Genomic DNA, 21,337 nt, shown 5'->3' with positions numbered 1-21,337 from the left:
CCATACCAATTTGAACCGGAGTCGGACCCGGAACAAGATGACGCCCCAAAGAAGTTTGACAATTAAGGCTCGAAAACAGGACGTTTCTGAATGGTTGGTTAATGTAATGTCACTTTGATCTATTTTTGTAACTTATGTACTGGCAGGGTAACTTAGAGTAGTGAGGTAACACAGACGCTATGTGTTTACTGATGTATAGGTTAGTTCGTTGACAGATTGATGTTGAAAAACTTTTTTTTTTGGTAAACGTATTCTTGTCAGTGATGCGTAACATTATCTCAGTGTTAGGTACAACTGTCAGTGCTGAAACATTAACCATAACGCGTTGTTCATTATAAACGTGGGATTATGAATTATATTGAGAACGTCGTAATGTTACATAGAAAACATGCCGTAATATACCCTGAGTGTAAACATTATATTTAAAGGTTAATAAAACGTTACACTCACTTCTTCTGGAGGTGCAGCAGGAGCACGAATAGTTGGTACTGATTATTTTTTCAGAACCAGCTTCTTAGCAAAACCAGTTTTACACTGACCCTCGTTTAGAAAGCAGTCTGGTGAGAAATGATTAGCACAAACATAAAAGCATTTACATAGATCGTTGGGAATATTCCCTTCAAAAGTAAAACTCAGCCACTGCGTCTTCAGCGGTTCGAATTTAGGAACATTAAAATGACTGCTATGTTTATTATTACAGCCAAGAACAGAACACCACAATCACTTTGACGCCATTCTGCTCAAGTTTATCAACAATGGCGGACTACGATGACCGCTCGCTCAGGGCGGGTCTGTGTTGAAACGCTGCTGTCAATTATCAATCGTGGGAGGGGGGTTCGTTTTATTGACGTCACAAAATCGAACGGCTCAATTTGAGGCAGGGGAAAACATATATGGAGATTAAAACAAAAACACTGGATGGATTTCTATCATTATATGATGGTTGTGTACAGGCACTGCCAACACACATTTCAATATAATCAACTTGTAAAAGTGCATGTACCATTATATGACCCCTTTAAAACTGTTCAGATGAAATTAATATGGCAAATGTTGATGGTCAGATGTAGAGCATAACCATTCAATAAATGTGTAAAGATGAGATATACATGGTATTTAGAATATATTTTACTGACAAATGTCTGAAAATCTACATTCATATCATATTATAAAATATCAAATAAAGGCATTTTTATAACATGTCCATAGTTCATGCAATGAGCAACAACTGTGTTTGCCAGGACACCTTTGTGAACTTTATAAATCGGCTAAAAATCACCTTGACTCTATCTGGTTAAAAACTCTATCTGGAAAAACAACCCAGTTTATAACTACTTTTTTGGGGCCAATGTAGATCACATTTAAGAGCTCATAAACAATGGCGTATCATCTTGACCCCGGGCCACCGCTGATCGAATCGGTGCCCTGTGCAAAATTGCCGCTTTCCAGGGGTCACCTTCGGATGAAATGCCCCCGCAGAAATGATATGGTGTCCTCCTTAAGATAGGCCAGAGACTGCTTTGACCTGTCTGTAGACACCTCTAAGACACTGGCAGGGTTAAAGTGGGCCAGAACAAAACCACTGCCTACTAAAGCTGTCAATTAATGCATCTCTGTTGAGCACTGGGCTAAAAACTTGACCTTTCAAAATACAGGAAGATTGTCTGAATGCAGGAAGATTTTGTTTTGGAGGTCTCCTACAACAGGTTTACATGCATCAAAGGTCAAACAAGGTTTATACATTGCACATTTTTCAATGATTGGTCTACTCTGCTCTGATTGGTCAGATGGCCCAGTTTGTTGTGATTGGTCTACTCTGCTCTGATTGGTCAGATGGCCCAGTTTGTTGTGATTGGTCTATTCTGCTCTGCTCTGATTGGTCAGATGGCCCAGTCTGTTGTGATTTGTCTACTCTGCTCTGATTGGTCAGATGGCCCAGTCTGTTGTGATTGGTCTACTCTGCTCTGATTGGTCAGATGGCCCAGTTTGTTGTGATTGGTTTACTCTGCTCTGATTGGTCAGATGGCCCAGTCTGTTGTGATTGGTCTACTCTGCTCTGATTGGTCAGATGGCCCAGTTTGTTGTGATTGGTCTACTCTGCTCTGATTGCTCTACTCTGCTCTGATTGGTCAGATGGCCCAGTTTGTTGTGATTGGTCTACTCTGCTCTGCTCTGATTGGTCAGATGGCCCAGTCTGTTGTGATTGGTTTGCTCTGCTATGATTGGTCAGATGGTCCAGTCTGTTGTGATTGGTCCGCTCTGCTATGATTGGTCAGGTGGCCCAGTGTGTTGTGATTGGTCTGCTCTGCTCTGATTGGTCAGATGGCCCAGTCTGTTGTGATTGGTTTGCTCTGCTATGATTGGTCAGATGGCCCAGTCTGTTGTGTTAAGTCTATAGCTTACAGTGCCTAATGGAAAAGAAACACTCACTACCAGAACTGAACTCCGGAGGCTTCCTAAAGCTCAGCAATTGTACACACTGTAAAGACAGTAATGATGACGTTGGTTTTACCATCATAAAAAAATATGTCATACTTACTGGTTGTGATTTTGAGGAGCAAGTTGGTCCAAATAAACTGGGAACTGACACATTTTTAAGGATTTTTAAATGCAATTAATCCTCATGGGGATTTGAAAAGCAATCGTCTAGAGGTTATACTGCTGGTAATTTTAACCACTGAGTCTTCACATCCTCATTCTTTGGAAGTGTTTACAAAGAGAATTTGATTTTGCAGTAGAGAAAACAGCATCTTCTCGACATACGCAGCACCTGCTACAGCATTTGAGGACGGGTCGAATTTCGCAGGCTGCCAATGAAGACCATAGGAGGGCATTAGGCAAATGTGCTACCCAGTGACATGTAGCCATCACGGAAGTGGGATTCGATTTACTGATGACTCGTTTAGGCGTTGAGAGTCTATTCTTTCTTTTGAGAGGCAATAACTTTATTTATCGTGCACTTTCGACTTCACAACTGAGCAGATTGTGTATATTCACGGATTTCTGTATTACACACTGCATGAAAGGGAATATTCGAAAAAGCATAATAGGGGCACTTTAATTAATTCTGTCATCCCTGTGTGGAAGACAATATGATGGACAGAGAGAGAGATGGAGAACAGGGTATTTCAGAAGAAAAGGATAACAACACATGGATACGATGCAGTTGGGAATGAACATACACTCAGAGAGATGTCAGTCAGGTCCTCTTGAATTTGACATATTGGTCAGGCGTTTTTTATTTGGCACTATTGACCTGTAAGCAAATGGCTGGCATTGCATCGAGCTCTGTTAACACTTTGACTTGTTTGTCCTCTTTTACTTAATTAAGTCGAGATAAATAATGACCTCTTTACGGGAAGCCATGCAGAGGGAACTTTTTTTTTCCCGTCCTTCATGCTGACTCCTCGTTTATTGACCGATTTCCTCTTTATTAGCTCTCTTTGTTGTTGTTGTTTTTTAGGTTCTCTCTCTTTCCATTTTATTTTAGTCACTTTACAATTTTAAAGGTGAAGTGTAGGAAGTGCACTGCAGTTCCTGTCCAATTCAAATTTGGAAAATCTGAAAGAATTGGTCACCCAAAATATTTGCTTACCCTTGTGTCATTCTAAACCTAAGGAGCCCCACATATCAAAAATATATGTATTGTATACAACAGGGGTTTTCAAACTTTTTGTGAGTGTGGACCACTATTTGTAATCAAGAATTTTCACGGAACACCTCATAATACAGAAAATAAAATATATCTACACACAGTCCTTCCTGAATTAATCCGCACCTCTAAATAGGCTTACTAACATTAAAACTATAACTGGTCATCACATCAGTACAACAGCTTGTTAAAAGAAAGTATACTGCGCACAACGGCTGCCACATATTTAATTTATTTATTTACTCAAGCGCCCGAGGGCATAATCAGGTTCATTTCAGGGATGAAAACATGTATGGTCAAAATAGAGAGAGGTAATCGAAGCCCTCGACCTGCGGCAAATATCCAGATACTTACATTGCCGCCAACCCCTGCCACCCCTATAGGCACATATAGTAAAATGAAATTCAAATAAAGTTTTAACAAAAAAGGTTTTACAAAAAGATAAACCTCACATATTTCAGCATTTAAATCATTTTTCACAAAAAAAAAAGGTTTTATAAAAAGATAAACCTCACATATTTCAGCCTTTAAATCATTTTTGTAAAAAGAATGAGTCAAAAAAAGATAAATTACTTGACATTTACATCGATGCACATTAGCTTATCTTTTATTATTAGCTAATAGTAAAATTCGGTCCGATTTTCCCGTGCCGTCTGTCGTTGCTATGCGCGCTCTCCACAACTTAGTTGTGCTTAGTAGCTAATAGATTTCCACCATCGAAAAACGCTTGCTGTAGCTCTGCTACAAGATTTATTCACGGAGAAGAGAAAAACACATGTAGTGTTTGGGTGCACGTGCATTCTTGCATTCTTCATTGACTGAGCTTTCAATGTTTACGGAAAGGATGAAGCTGATTTGTTTGTTTTTGTCACATGAACTGCGGTGCGTTTGCTGCATTATGAAAAGTTGAGGTGTTTTCATCTCGCTGCGCCTAAACAAATGAGTGCGTCACTTCAATTATGAGCACACTTGCCGCGCGCCTACATGAAATAATGAACTTGAGAGCGCAAAAGACACGATATGTGAACGGCCCCTTGACGAGCTACCTCCAATCGTGCGACGTGTTGGAGACCCCAGTAAAAGATACGCAGCAAGAAGAAACACTAGCGTTTCACGCTGGTTCGCATACTGCTGTTTTGGCGTGCAGTATTCGGATTTGCTTATTTCCTATTTACTTGTTTGGTGGAGGCAATCCAGAAATACTGTTGGTGAAATTATAATCAGACAAATATTTTATATAATGGCAAAATATTTGCCTCTGCCGCTTTCCTCTTCAGAGAACCTGTTGCTATCCACCGATCCATGTTGTGGTTCTAACGGCACTGAACTTGAACGTCACGGCCGAGCACCACTAGCCTATTTTAGTAATCACACAATAACCTGACAATTTAATTTAAATTTTATATCAATATAGGCATACATATTCATTTTTATGTTTTTTATGGGGATTCCTGGTAAAATGAAGGTAAAAAATATTATTTTATATTTTAATTTGCCTTTCCACGGACCACCTGCAGTACCCTCACGGACCGCAGTTTGGGAACCACTGGTATACAACAAACCACAAATTACCAATTTGTTCCCACCACTTACTAATATGTTAGCATGTTTCACTAATTTATTCCCTTTAGTTTTTCCCAGATTTAGTTTTACTAAATCCTGGCCACTTTGCAATAATTTGTTGGTGGCTATTAGGGTTGTAACGGTATACCAGTATGGCGAATATCATATAGTGAACATTGGCTTATCCACGGTTTTGAAAAAAAATTAAACCAGATCACCTGCGCATATGCATCTTCTGCATCTTACTGCGTAGACTCCACCCATACATGTACTGTGGAGAAAATGTATTCTCTATCCCACGTCAAAATAAAGTTAAAATCTGTAGTGTGGGAATACTTTGGGTATCCCAAAAACGAACGCGGGGTTTTCCTTGAAGATGGATATTCAGTTGTGTCCAGAAATGTGGACAAAGCGTGGTTGCAAAAGGAGGAATTACGTCGAACATGTTCTCCCAAGAAGACCATCCCTCCCTGCAGATAAAGGTCCATGTATAACTTAAGGCCATATTATTTCCGTGTTGCTGAGGGAATTTACAATATAACGCAGATGTCACGTAAAATGCGCGATTTGATGGATGAATAAATCTTAAATATAGCTGTGCAATAAATCAAATCACTATATGAGTGTGTCTATTAATATACAGCACAAAAAAACTGCTATACTTTAAATCTATTTTCTGCTTGTTCTGCGTGTCTGTGTGAATGAGCAGCGCCATTTTTTGCCTAGTAAATACTCAAGTTTGTGTGACGCTCATGGTGTTTAAAGCGTCTGCCGTCTCAATCACTATATGAGGACGTGAAATATATTACTATTGTACAATAGAATGTAGCCAACTTAGTTATAACAATAAACAGTAAAGTTTATTTAAACATTATTTAAGAAATAGTCTTTTGTCTGTGTTTTAATTTAGTAAACCGCTGTTGTGCAAATCTGCAGACAAACAAAAGTTGTTACATTTCATCTGATTGCATTTTCAATAATATATTTGTATTAAATCATAGAATCCAGACAAATGATATCAGACAACCCAGAATTTATGAGGAAATAAAATACATTTCATAAGACTCTATTATCTTATAATTAGCTTAAATAATAATTGATAAATTAAGAATAAAAATAAGTTAATTGATTCTACGTATTTGTTCAAATGGGAGATGTGCAGCTTTATTTTTTATTTATTTTTTCAAAAGGCAGACTCATACTTCCATAAAAAAAGTTTGTTTTAATAAACCATATGTTCAACCTAAAAAACTTTATTTTTTTAAAAACAAAAAATCTGTTTTCATTCATTTGAGGGTCATTTTAGCTGATACTTATAATGATTGTTTAATACCGTATACCTTGAAACCGTGATATTTTGGGGACTATTATCATACCGTGAAAATCTCATACCCTTTCAACCCTACTGGCTATACACCACCACATCATCCAGATAAACAGCACATCCCTCAAGCCCAGAGATTACCAGATTCATCAGGCACTGGAATTTAGCTTGAGCGTTTCGAAGACCGAAACTCATTCGCTTATAAGAATATAATCCGGAAGATGTTGTGAAAGCACAGTCTTCCTGAGCATGATAAGTTAGGGGTACCTGATATTATCCCTGAAGTAAATCAATCTTCGTAATGAACTCAGCTGACCCCACCGAATCAATGCAGTCTTCAATTTCGTGGAAGTGGAAAAGAGTCGGATTTAGTAACAGTGTTCAATCTTCTATAATCCGTACAAAATCTAAATTTTCCAACCGGGTTCGTAACTAGAAGACAAGGAGAAGCCCAACTGGAACTAGATCGTTCCGCAAGTCCATTCTCCTAAAGATACTTAACCTCTGATTCCAAAAGTTTTTGTTTTTCGGGGGACACACGATAAAATCGCTGCCGAATAGGTTGGGAGTCACCGACATCAATAGCATGCCAAATCATGTCAGTGCACGAAGGAGTATCAGAAAAAAGCACTTGAAACTCTGTTATCAGATGTATTAATTCCTCACAATTATCTTGAGATAAATGCCCAAGCATGACCTCCAACCTCGTTAATTGCTCAGAATTATGGAGTCTAGGTTAAATTAAATATTCGTCAAAAATATCCTTCTCAACCCCATCTAACAAAGAACCACTTTCACCCCCTACAGCAAACGCAACAGATTTAATTTCAGCTCCTCCGACAGCGACATTTGGTCCAGTTGCACGAAACAAATAAGGCTTCAATAGATTTACATGGCACAGCTGAGCCTTTATCTTCCTATCCGGAGTGGAAATCATATAGTTTTGTTCCGAAAGTTGTTCAAGCACAGAATAAGGTCCAGAAAAATTTGCAGCAAAAGAGGAATCAGTCATTGGAAGCATCACCAATACCTTATCTCCAGAATTGAATTCCCTGTTTTCTGCCTTTTGATCAAACCAGGCTTTCATTTTAGATTGTGCCTTAGCTAGATTTTCACGACTACTGTACCGGCCCAATACAACCCGTTTACAAAATCCAAAAGATTTACAGGCTGTTCGGTTTTCAATAAATCATCACACAAAAGTGCGAGCGGTCCCCTTACTTTGTCCAAATACCAGATCATTAAGGCTGAAACCCAAACTTTCTTGAGTGACCAAGGTAGTCCCTCCTCCCAGTCTATCATCAATTCAGATCAGTATTTTCTCAACAACTGTTTTAGTGTTTGGATGGTAAGCACTGCTTTTTTGATGATCTACACGCAACTGTTTTAGAAACTAAAACTGTTTTGGCCAAACATACGAGACGTGAAATTTGTTTCCCTGTTAGACTGAGTAACACAAGGAATTCCAAATATGGAAATAAATTGAGTCAAAGCTTTCACTACAGACTTTTTAGTAATATTTCGCAACGGATACGCAGCAGGGTATCGTGTAGTTTGGCACATCACGGTCAATATATAGATGGAAGCAGTTTTAGAAGGCAGTAATGACCTCACACAATCAATCGTTAGATGCTCAAAGGGATTTTTCACCACAGGTATAGGATACAACGGAGCAGGTAAAATCACTTTGTTCGGCTTTCCGACCAATTGACAGACATCGCAAGACATAGACAAAGCAGCCACGTCTTTTTTTAATCAAGGCCAAAAGAAATAACACATCACGCTGTGATGGTTTTCTTCACTCCAAAATGAGCAGTTTGCAAAATTAACTCCCGCAATCCCTTCGGTATCACTCTTTGAAACACCGGGTCACCCAGAATCTTATCATAACATGGGGTCCATTTACGAAGTAATAATCCGTTCTGTGCCAAATATCCGCTATCCAAACTTTTCATCTCATATTCTGTTTTAACAGATTCAAACAATATTTTTAGCTGTGCATAATTTTTTTGCTCTACAATCACATCCTGCCAGGAAATAGATAGAACAAGCCCAGACAAATTCTTAGAAAGATCATAAGGAGATTCCTCTTGGACTTCATACTCATCCATAACTTTGTTCTTACTCCTCGCTCGTGTTATGGCACAGAAACAAAAAACTGCAGGCGGTTCTTGCACACAATTGTCTGATTCTACCGAGCAGACCGGAGTGGTTTTAACAACTGGAAACACTACCGTACCCCATATTTAACTCCCAGCCAAATTATTTCCCAAAATCAAATCCACCCCCTCGATTGGCAAAACTGATCTTAATGCAATTTCTACCTCTCCTTTCACAACCTCAGAATCTAACTGAACTCGCTGCAGAAAAGCTGAAAATATGTCTAATCCAATACCTTGAATTAGAATGCTTTTACCCGTATTTGATTTAGAAAAAAACGGAAAAAAAGTTTCGAATCCAAAAAGAAAGTTTCAGATGATCCCGTGTCAAGTAATATCTTAAATATCTTAAGGTACCTTCGTCAAATCTTTCAAAGACAGTCCCCATAGTCATACTTTTTTCCAATGAACCTTTTCCAAACAATACCTGCAACTCAAATCTGGATCCACTTTTCTTGCATGCTCCCGGACGAGCCCCCATATGTTACGACCCCTTGGCTCAAGGAGTAGCAACATGAATGGAGAGGCCATACAACGTAATTAAATGTGCACAAATATGTATTCAATCAGAAAAACAACATAACTGCATTAAAGTAAAAGGTAAAAGATAAAATATAAAGATACAAAAACAACAACATCAATCCTTGGTCTGGAGAGATTGAGAAAGTCAGCATGACAACCAAACAGCGAGACCATCAGAGACCAAGCTTCCTCCCTGAGCTATCCTCCAGCTTCTTATGAGCAGCAGGGGTAATCTCCACACCTGTTTCACAGCACTTAACCTGAGGACACGAATAGTGTTACCCAGACACACCTACTGGACTAATTAAAACACAACACCCCGTGGTCCATCACAGTGGTGTTTTTAAGATTTAAAACAAATCATGTGCAAATTCATAAGTCAACACCATTGCTGAGTATTTCTCAAAAACACGGTTTGAAATCGCTGGTGTTTCTGACGTGACAAACTACCTTGTAACCAATCAGATCAACGTGTGATCGTCAACGAGTGGATTTCTGAGTGCTGTGAATGAGTGGAGGCGGGGTTCATTTGCATATTCATAGAACCGCGTATACTAAATTAGGCAAGGGTGTCGAGTTACATTCAAGCTATTTTAAGGCATGAATAATTTTAGTTAAAGGAAAAAACTTTTAAATATGTAATTTAATTTTGGTGATCAAAGATTAGTTTTAAGGCATAAATTGATTTACTACAGGGGGACTTTGACACATTTAAGCACAATTCAAAACTGAATTCTTTCATTCAAATTGTGCCTAAATAAAATTAAATTACAAAACCATTCCCAAGTTTTGAAATGTTCTTTTTGAAATTTTTGTTAGGTTTGGCATTATTATATAGAACTGAGCAGTGTGTATATCTTCCAATGTTGTGCACTAGCCAGTGTTTTGGCTGGAGTAGGTTTATGTTTATTAAGATCATTATAAGCTAATATGTAGGTTTTATAGCTCAAGGTCAACACTGATCTTGTTTCATCTTCCACCACTGTCCATTTAAACAATATAAAATGCTTCATGACATGCTTCTCTTGCACACAAATTGTAAACCAGCCAAACAACCCCTGACACATTTTCAATATTATTACATTAAACCGAGTTTGATTGATAATGTAATATTGGGCTAAGACAAAACATCGATCATGGCAAGTATATTAATTATTTAATATTGCACTGTAATTCAGAAATCGATGCGAGCATGTTCAGGGCGTCCGGAGACCTGCATCTGTGCTCCCCGCAGACCTGCAGGAAATGGAGAACATCTGTAGAGGAAAAAAACAATGAAGCTAAAAAAAAAATGAAAAGGTGAAGATGTACCAGTTCAATAAAAATGTATATTCATTTGCCAATAACGTCTTCCTGTGTCTGCACTCAGCAGTGTTGTGATTCAGTTTGAAGGTTATAATTGAATTGGGATGTGTTTTTTTCAGCACAGACGTTTGCCACAGAGAGAGACAGATACAATTAGAAGAATACAGTCATTTAGCCATAGACGGTGGGAGATGCTAACTGACCAAAAAAAAAAAAAGAAAAAAAAAAGGGGTTTGGGGAGGAGGGGGAGTGCAAAGATAATAAGCACTTGTGAAATTGGATAAGTGATTATAAAAAGAAAACAGAATTAGTGTGATGAGGGGAAAGGAAAGGGAGTGTCAAGAGGAAAAGAAGTGATATTGTCTCTTTTGTGAGTAATTGTTTTCTGCTAATTGTTCTTATTAAAGAATTACAGCTTTCTGTCACCACGGTAACTTGTTTTTAGCCAGTGCCCCAAACCCCTTACTCGTGTTTCTCAACAATGACCTGTTTGTGTTTTACATGATGATGTTTGTTAGCTTGCACTGGCCTTTCTGTGCTGAGATGTAGATGTTCCCCAGAAAAGGAGAGATGTGCTGGGACATCAGAGGGAAGGGGGGGAAGAGTGGGTATCACATGAGGTTTTGTGTCCCTGATCACTGGAGCCATTTCTGGGCTGCCATAGGCTAGTGAACATCATGTTTACAAACTATGCTGCTTTGCTTTTGACTCTCTTTGTCTCTCTTTTTACCTCCTCTTTAAACACACACACACACACACACACACACACACACACACACACACACACACACACACACACACACACACACACACACACACACACACACACACACACACACACACACGCACACACTGCTGTCCTTTTCTGGCCAATGGTCTATTTTCAAATAATAATAATAAAAAAAAAAATTAAATGTACTATTGCTTAATAATATTTTACTCTCATAAAAAAACCCTCTGGACAATACTATAGTATTTTGGGTTAGACTTTATTTTATGGTGTAATTGTTAAAGTGTAATTATAAAAAAAAAAAAAAAATACCCCATGCCTCTTAATACTCCATGTTTGGGGTCTCTGCAATTTCCAGTTTTCCAGAAATAAAGAAGAAAAAGAGGCACAATAAACACAATGGACCCTTTTCATGGACTGTGATGATGCGTTTCCGCAAATCTAGTAACGTTTTTCACATGTAATACACATTTCTAATGCTAAATATTATGCTATTTAACTTTTTCATATGGCAAAAATGCTGCTCCAAAGGTTTTCTAATACAACAGCTGAGGGAGTAATGGCAAATTTGACATCTTTCTCTCTTCTAGCCAAAGTAATCAATCTCTCTGTATTTTTTTCCCTCTTTTGTAAAGTCACGGAAACTCTTTTACAGATTTTTTTCTTATGCTTTTGGAGCAAATGGAAATGCAAAAATTATATTTGCTGTCATCTCCCATTCCCCGCTATAGAAGTTTATGACGACATTAAGTTTATGCTCACCAAGGCTGCATTTATTCTCATCTAAGTTTACCCAATTATGATGACTTTTGCTACTGAGGACCACAGAAATGTGCTCTTTCTTTATCACATTTGCAATAAAAACGGTAATATTATGAAATAACAGTTTTAAATAAATGGTTTTAATTGTGATATTTTTTTATGTCATATGGCAAAGCTGAATTTTCAGCATCATTACTCCAGTGTTCAGTGTCACATGATCCTTCAGAAATCATTCTAATATGATGATCTTGGTGCTCATTTATTATTATTATCAATGTTGAAAACGGTTATGCTGCTTAATATTTTATTTTCAGGATTCTTTAATTAGAATGTTTAAAAAAAACATTTGAATTTAAGTAAACTTTTGAACAGTAGTCTATATATATATATATATATATATATATATATATATATATATATATATATATATAAACGTTTTGTTTTGTAAATATTATGTGCTAGTCAAAGCATAAACAAACATGATGGACAATTAAACTAAAGTTACTGATAATGTACAGTTAAGTCGAATTGGCGGCAAAAAAAAAAGAAGATTCTCCAATGCATCGCGTTTCTTTCTTCGACGATTCAGAACGGCCGTCACAACGTCTGCTATGTCAAAATATATTTGGGAATTAGTGGGAATGCAGACTATTAGACTGATGATAATAATAATCAAAGGAAAATAATGCTAGGAAAAAGAACAAAATGTCACTGCTATTTGTCTGGAAAGCCTCTTCACACGCTTGAATGCTGTTGACTTGCCGCGCTCGTATCGTTATTGTAAACTTGTGTCAAAGGCGCAGTTGTTTGTTGCAAATCGCAAGCCCGCGGCACTCTAGGTCAGTGTTTCCCAAACTTTTTTCAGTCGAGGCACCCTTTGGAAATTTAGAAAAATTTGTGGCACCCTACACTAGTGTTGTCACGATACTACTTTGATACTATACCTTGAAATGTATTGATTTTCAATACCACAGGGAATAACTGCCGTATATAGGCCTACTGTCATATAGATATTTTTTAATATTATCAATTTTTTTGTCCATCCATTTAAAGTCTAGGAAATCATTATTTTCTTCTGCAGAGATCACTTTACATGATGACATATTTAATTAAGGCTTTTATTCATAATTCAGCAAAACATTGCTCAATTACCATTGCAAATCTCACCTAAATGTTTTCTCACTCAGTGTAGGCCTATTTGTGTTTTTATATTGGGATAATTTTGTTATAATTGCACAAGATAGCTTGTTTTTAATATATTTTATAATGTAATAATTTCACAGTTAATCTCCAAATTAATGTATAAACAACATAAAGACAGTATATTTTAAATAATTGTTTAATGGCATCTTTTTTATGAATGAAGCCCAGTATCACTGAACCAATACTGCTACTGATGTCAGGAAATACACAGAAATTGAATAAAGTTATCAAACACTTTACAGTCTTCACTGCATAAATAATAAATTAAATATAGATGAATCCTTATTAAAGCTACAAGCGTTCTTTAGTCAAGAGCAGTGAGTAATTTTCTCTGTTACCTGTTCTTTGATTCTGTTGTCACTGCTGCACTTGTTTATCTCACATGCGTCCCATCTTCTCACAACTCTAATTTAAGATTTTAACTAATTTAAGACTGCTCTCATGAGGATACTCAACAAAACGGCCATTTTGGCATAACTTTGTGTTATTATTCGTTCAAGCACGAAAGAGAAGTCGATTCTGGCACGCGATGCGCGTCGTCCTGTGTCAGCAGGACATTCACAGACAGTGCGTTCTCTTTTGTCTTTTCGCGGTTGCATGATTTAAAAGCATTTGCATGAATAAGAACGTGATTATATAATGTAAGGCTAGCCAAAGGATGACATAAAAAAACGGATGCTGCGTTAATTGTGTTTAAAAAAATTTTAACGCGTAAAACTGAAAAACATTAATCGCACGCGTTACTGTTGACAGCAGCACGAACATAACCGATGTGTTTGTGAATATGCGGCAAGACGGACGTTGTGACAATGTTTCGTGTGTATTTGACCGTAAGCGCAACAAGCCATGAAAAAGAGGCAGCTTTATGTGTGGACGCTGGGAATGAAGCACGAGAATGAAATCATGCGGAACCCCCGCAATTCAACGAACGCAGAAAACTTATGATTTGCATTTTTTATTATAAATTTGGGTGCATTATTTGTTGTTATTAGACGCTTCCGACGATGCGAGATTGATGATACATTTATTATTATTTTTTTTACAAATTTTTGAATTTTAAAATGTTTAATGGAGTTTTTACACGGCACCCCAGGGTGCCGCGGCACCCCGTTTGGGAAACGCTGCTCTAGGTAACAGCCAGAGTTTGATTATTTTAACTTTAACTGAGTTCTTAGCACACAGAAGACTAGTTCATTGAAAAGAACTGACTGGTTTGTCCTTCCATTGTTAAGGCATATTAATGCCAAAAACATGCATTTTAACTCTATAAACTCCTTTCTATCAACTCAAATACCATATTGAATATTTGTCCTTTTTTGTCAGCTAAAACGGTTCAGCGACACACTCTGCGTGAATGCTGTGAGGTATTACTGTTCCATACTTTGAGCATGTAAATGAATGTATTAATGAGACAAAATGAATGGTTATTTAAGGTAAACACACACCCACAAAGCATCTGTGTGCATCATTATTCCCATGAAGACCAGCTGTCTTTAACCGCTGTCATTTTTTTTATTTTTGATTTCCACTCCAACACTTTTCACTTGTATTGTGTCATCATTTTAAAAGAAGCATAAGAGCCCTTTTGAAATCTTCCCCTCATGGAACTGGGTAAATACAGTACACCGTTAAACACAGTGATTATGGGTGAACCGTGAGAGGTGGAGAAGTGAGTGGGAGCACAGGGTGATGAGATGCTTGGTGTCTTTGTGTTATTTACAGTGAAGCAAATTTGTTCTTCTGTTGCAGGGAAACCGGAAACATGAAAGCTGGATTAGAACATCTGGTAAGTTGTGCTTCTTTCTCCCTTCAGTGTTTCCTGAAACTTTGATATCTGCATCCAAAATGAATGTTCAGCATTTGCCTTGGAATACCAGAAGGGTCTTTCTCTGACTCCCATACGAATGCCTGGGTTTTCATAACTTTTACTCTTTCATTTGTCCCATTCACTTTTTTATATTTCCTCCTATAATTTTTGCTTTTGTCTTTTGACTAAAAGGTGTTGTTTGTTAGTTCCCCACCTGAGTTGAGTCAGTTGGGCAATTCAGAAAAAGTAAACACAAATTCACCAGTGGATTGTGTATCTTTTGATTTGTATCCTGAAGCTGTTGAATTTTCAGTTGAATGTACAGTTCACACACTCATGTTGAGCACACATTACGTCTGAACACATCTGGAGAGATCACAGTCTCTTCTCACTTCTACCATCCTGCCTCCCTCTGTCTGGATGTAGGGCGTGCTGTTGGCCCTTAAAATGAGCCCTAGGGAGGGTTTAAAAATGTAACGTCCAACATTTCCTGGGTTTTCTGCAGCCTTTCTAATACAGGGTCAGAGTGCCATGCACTGGAGTTAAAGGGATGCTTTTCTCCTCCTGGGTGGAATTGAGTTTCCATTTCAATTTTTTTTTTCTAAGGGATGAATAATGGAGAGAGGTCACAGCGGGGTCCTGACTCTCTGAATGTACACTCACCTCCCTGAGCTCCACACCCTGAATATTAAACGCACGCCTGGCCCTTTAAGGGTCACTCTACACACCTGGCCTTACTCCTTATCAATTATCATGCTTATATTCTAAAATCAAATCTTTATCACATATTCCCGCTCATTCCTTCTCAAGATCTCTCACTGTTGGTCCTGTTCAGAAGCACAGGCATTTGTGTTTGTATGGGACATCATCAGTGTCATGTGGTGCATGGGGCGGCTAGTGTAGCCTGACCTATAATGTTGTGGACAAGCATAGATACTGTGTCCTCTTCGCTATTAAAGGTGCAGTAAGCGATTTCTGGGAAATGATGTTGAAAGTGGATCAGACCCGACAATAAACTTGTAGCCAATCATCAGTAGGGGGCATTTCCACTCATGATGGGGAAGAGAGAGAGTGAGCCAATCATCAGTAGGGGGCGTTTCCACTCATGATGGGGAAGAGAGAGAGTGAGCCAATCATCAGTAGGGGGTGTGTCCACTCATGATGGGGGAAGAGAGAGAGTGAGCCAATCATCAGTAGGGGGCGTGTCCACTCATGATGGGGGAGGAGAGAGAGAGAGAGCAAGAGGAGATTTGAAGAAAGACTGTAGAAATAGAGATCGATGAGAGACATTACAAAAGAAAAAAAGGAAGAAGAAAAAACATAGATGAGCCTCTTTAAAGGCCTGGAGTAAAGAGAAAGTACTTGGGTAGTACAAGCATATTCCCAGAACTCGGTCTAAGTGTACAGGGTGTAATAATTCTGTAAGATATGAAGACATGTAACAAGGATGCTTTAAAACAGTTTAAAATAAAGTGTTACCAATTATTATTGCCATTGTTATCATGCCATTGTGGAGGCAGAACAATTCCCCTGGCACTTCACTATCGCTACAGTAGGTTGCAAGATTTGTTAGCTTGTTTTTTAACAGGGACTGGAGAAAATCCAATTTTGAAGATCACCCACGGTCCGGAACCGCGCTTGTTATTTGGGAAAGTTAACTTTAACGGACAGAGCCAGATTGGCCGACCAGTACATGCTCACTCAATGGATGGACGATCTGACAGGATTACCTCCACTGCACTTATGGCAAGTGTAGAAAAGGAGACGACACAAACAGTTTCCTTTATGTTTAGCCTCTGGCCATTAGCTAGCAGTTACCTAACTGCAAGTTGTACGACTATAAAAGTTAGATAACTTATGCTAAACAAATTCAAAACAAATTAGCATTATGTGAGAAATCACTTAACTTTTTCCCCAATTTCTGATTGTATCTCTAGGTGGGCATGCATAGGAATTCTTTAGACACATAACCAAACCATAATACATACCAACAAAAGGCAATAGTTAATTGATATGAAGTGTGCACTGCAAACGTGAGCATTGTTGATGATTGTTTCTGTCCAGTCCGCTTGTTTTATTGCATTTAACCGCAGTAGGCTTGCTACAATAGTCTGTGTTGACGGTGTTACCATAACATCACTTGCCCACCGCGGCACCGCCCCCTCCGTCGATTTATTTATTTATTTATTTTTATAAAATAATTTAGTTCAGTTAGAGAACATACACTATTAAACTGAGCGGTGTCTGCTTAATAAATCGTGAGCCGAACGAGAATCGCAAAACAGATACGCATCAGGAGTCAGATTTCATTTATCACGAGAGTGAGGACCTGACTGAAAAGATGGCGAAATATTTGGTGTCAAAGCGAAATGTAAAAACGCCTATTTAAGCAAATTTGTCATTGTGTTGTTTTGTTGTTGTGTTGTGCGGAGCGAGCAGAACAGATTCAAGCAAGCAATCATTCAAGCAATCTTCCTCAGAATTGGCGCTAATTTGAAAGTGAAACTAAAATGTGCACAGCCACACGTGTCCACAGGGGCGGCGCGAGCAGAACAGAGCGAGCGTTTTCAGTTCATTCCTATGGAAAAACACTCGCTCTGTTCTGCTCGCTCTGCGCACGTGGAAACGTGTGGCCGTGCGCATTTTAGTTTCGCTTTCAAATTGCTCACTTCCAAAATATTCGAACTGATTAAAAATTCAACCTAATTTTCAACAGGCGGTTTTCGGTCCATTTTATTTCGCTTTGCAAATTCGCTTCCACAAATTCAGTGGTTCAAATTCGACAGCAAATTCAACGTTGACATCCAGGAATTGATACTAGATTACCGAGCATAATCTCCATCTGCTGTTAGTTGACCCATGAGTCGACCTTACCTGCAGGGGGTGCAAGCGCGTGTTGTTGACGAAGACCAGAGCAACAGTTAGAGCAAGCCATTCATTCATAAATACTCATTTACAACAATGTAAGTGTATCTGTGATTATTATATTTTATGTGAAATTTAGTGTCTTCACGATTACTTTTCCTGCGTAGCCTAACGTTACATGCATCTCTACCGTGAACGAGATTATAATGTTATTCCCCTGATGCGGATGTATACAGATCCAATGTTACATTTGAGTTGGAAATATCTATTGGTTGTTTAGTTGCCTAAACCTTATATTGCGGCGATTGTGCTGCATGGGTTTCCCTTAACACGTCAGGATTCCCCTGCTGGACATATAAAACGCTTAACGTAGCTTAATGGACTAATGAAGTGATATAAAAGACCAAAGTCGCAGGCAAGCAGATGGACAAAGTTTAAAGCTGAGCGTTTCTCAGTGATACTGGCATAAATTGGCTTGACATTGGACATTCGCACATTTAGGGACCGTCTCTAAAGTAACATACGACATTGGTATACACGTTTTTAACTTCAATAGCATTTGAAGAGAACGACTTGTAGGTGTCAGGCATAATGCGCAATATATTCAAATAAATTGAATGTTACTTTAGAGACGGTCCCTAAATGTGCGAATGTCAAGCCAATTTTACCTTTAGTCATTTAGCAGATGCGTTTATCCAAAGCGACTCAAGTTACAGTTAAACTAACAATATAGGACAACAATATGAAAGTGCTATGAACCTTCCTCCCAGATTAATCATGTATGTAGGAATATTAACATGTAGGCCTATGTAGTAGGCATATTCCCCAATAAGGTGCGAGTTTTGTCTTTTCACTGTATTAGTCCAATTAGATACGTTAAGCGTTTTGTCCTGATGGAAGGGAAACCCTTGAGTATGATGAGGTATTGAGGGAAACCGATTATAATCCGTTCATGGTAGAAAAAGTTGATAACATGTAAGGCTACACAGGGAAAGTAACAATGAAGTTCATGAATGAAACATAAAAACAGCTTTTGTGCCTTTATCATCTTTTCCGCATATATACCCAGATAATCATCACAAAAAAACTTAATGCATGCTCAATTGTTGTAAATGAGTATTTATGAATGAATGGCTTGCTCTAACTGTTGCTCGGGCTTCGTCAACAACATGCGCGTGCACCCCCTGCTGGTGAGCTCGACTAACAGCAGATGGAGATTATGCTCGGTAATCTACTGCGTTTCCTGCAGTTCTTGGACGTCAACGTTGAATTTGCTGTCGAATTTGAACCACTGAATTTGTGGAAGTGAATTTGCAAAGCGAAATAAAATGGACCGAAAACCGCCTGTTGAATATTATAGGTTGTATTTTTAATCAGTTCGAATATTTTGGAAGTGAAATATGAAAGGTGAATATGGATTATTGAATTTTTACTAATGAAAATGTGTTTATAATGCTTTGAATTTAAATATTCACAGCTTAAATATTCAACCATGCTAAATTTCAGCCCATAAAAAACCAATCCCTAAAAATACAATGCATTCAAATACAAGCAGGGTTAATGCAATGCATATTTTTTTAAAGTAGTGCAATTCAACAGGTTTTTTGTTTCAAAAACATTTGGCATTATTTTACTTCCATATGTAATTAACTTGTCTTCATTTTGGGAGAGCGATGGACAGATGTAGAGGGAACAGAGGATGAAAGGAAAGATTGTGCCGGACTGATTTGACAGAGGAGAGAGTGAAAGGGGAGGAGAGTTTATGAGTGCATCCATTGATCTACAGCTGTATAAAAGACACAGTGAATTATTGAAAAGAAGATTACATGAATAACCCTCTTGAATCAAGATGTCTGTTTGAAAAGGGTCTCTATGCAATGTTCATTCTGAGACTTCAACTTTTTAAAATTGTAATTAAATTAAATTAAATTAAAATTGTTTAAATGACAATTAAAAAGCCTGTGTACTCTCACAAACACACAATACATATACAATTTCTCTTTTTATAGTTTATTATTTTAAACTGCATTTCCATTAAAGGTTTTTTTTTGTGAGGAAAGGTTTAGCACTGAATGTTTACTGATACAGCTGTTAGAAATGCTACATTTGTTCATACAATCTTTTTTTTTTATCGTTAACAAAAAAATGTGTCAATACTTTCATTGAGAAATGTGCTTTAATGCAGCTACTGTAGTTTTGAAGGGGACACTTAAGCCAAAAAGTAGATTTGGGTTTATTGACATACACTAGGTGTAGGTACACTATGTGTACAGTGTGCGTGATATGCATTTTGTTGTCATCACAGTATGTGTATGCCTTAAAAAATATTCTTAGGCTTTACAAAGTTAAATTACAGTGTTGTTCCCATCAAAGCACTGAAAAATCTAATTGGACTTGAATAATGCTCAGGATGAATCAATATTCTGAAAATTGTTTACTGTATTATCATTTTTTTATGGTACCATGAACTGTATTTTGCTTATTACATTTGAATGAGCCAGTTTTAAAAGGCTGATTAAAGATTGGTGGTATTTGCAAGATTTTCACTGTACCCATCTTTTTTTATGACCACTCAAATATTAAATTAAAATTTGTCTTCGTCTCATAAAGGAAGTTGCATGCAGTCCTGTCAGATGTCCAACTGCTCCATTTTATTTCCAAATGTAATAATTTGTGTTTACACAATTTGTGTGTATTTAAAAAACATAAAATGCTAGCTCTGAAATGATCCTCAACAAAATACAGGCGTTTAAAATGGCATTGCCACTGAATTTTATTTGAGATTTGATTATCTTTGAGACATGTACAATGTCAATGTTAGTAGACAGATACTAAAGAAATCAAATTAAAATTAAAATGTAACAGTGCTTGTTGTGTTTTGTAAAACATGCCGATGCGTGAGTCTACCAGTGTTCAGCTGTAGGTTTCCTGAAGAATTTGAATATGTGAATATTGTCCCTGAGAATTTATCGTTGCCTCAATAAAAGCTTGTAGATTGCATCCTGCTCGTCAGACACCAGGTGCCGCAATATTTTATTAAGATTTGTGCCGGAGAGCAGTAAGTATACACCTCCCCTGAAGCCATACGCATTTACCCAGTAAACATGAGCCATAAACAGCCACACATTTACAAGCGTCAGATCTACCAATGTTAAAAGATGGCAAACTTTACAAAGTCTCGATGGAGGCAACTTGGTAAAACTTTCCGTAGCTGCTTCTAATCTAGTGCTGCTTACCCTTAGCTCCAAAAATATCAGTTACTGAAACTTAACTATGTTTTTGCAACATATTCAAGAAGATCTTTGTAATTTTGCTGAATGGAGAACACTGTTGTGTTCAGATGCAGATTTCATTTAACCTTGTTTCTTTGTGGGACTTTTAATGGTTGTGCTTATTAGCTTTGTGTGGGAAAACTGAGGCTGTTTATTTGTTTTTCTGTTTTTTT

The 21,337-nt window shown here is 37.7% G+C and overlaps 1 protein-coding gene across 2 annotated transcripts in view; it reads left to right on the top strand.

The window, feature by feature from the left end:
• The window catches only part of rsrc1 (arginine/serine-rich coiled-coil 1), a 173,715-nt gene that overhangs the window by 78,269 nt on the left and 74,109 nt on the right, over positions 1 to 21,337 (top strand). For both annotated transcript variants that reach the window (XM_077207546.1, XM_077207544.1), the window contains exon 5: positions 14,970 to 15,006. In XM_077207546.1, coding sequence (XP_077063661.1) covers positions 14,970 to 15,006 — 37 coding nt within the window. The remainder of the gene's footprint in view (positions 1 to 14,969; positions 15,007 to 21,337) is intronic.

This window comes from Siphateles boraxobius, unplaced genomic scaffold (assembly GCF_051911475.1).
Source record: "Siphateles boraxobius isolate OS27281-9 unplaced genomic scaffold, OSU_SipBor_1 6, whole genome shotgun sequence".
NCBI lineage: Eukaryota > Metazoa > Chordata > Actinopteri > Cypriniformes > Leuciscidae > Siphateles > Siphateles boraxobius.
This window is presented reverse-complemented; position numbering and strand designations above follow the sequence as displayed.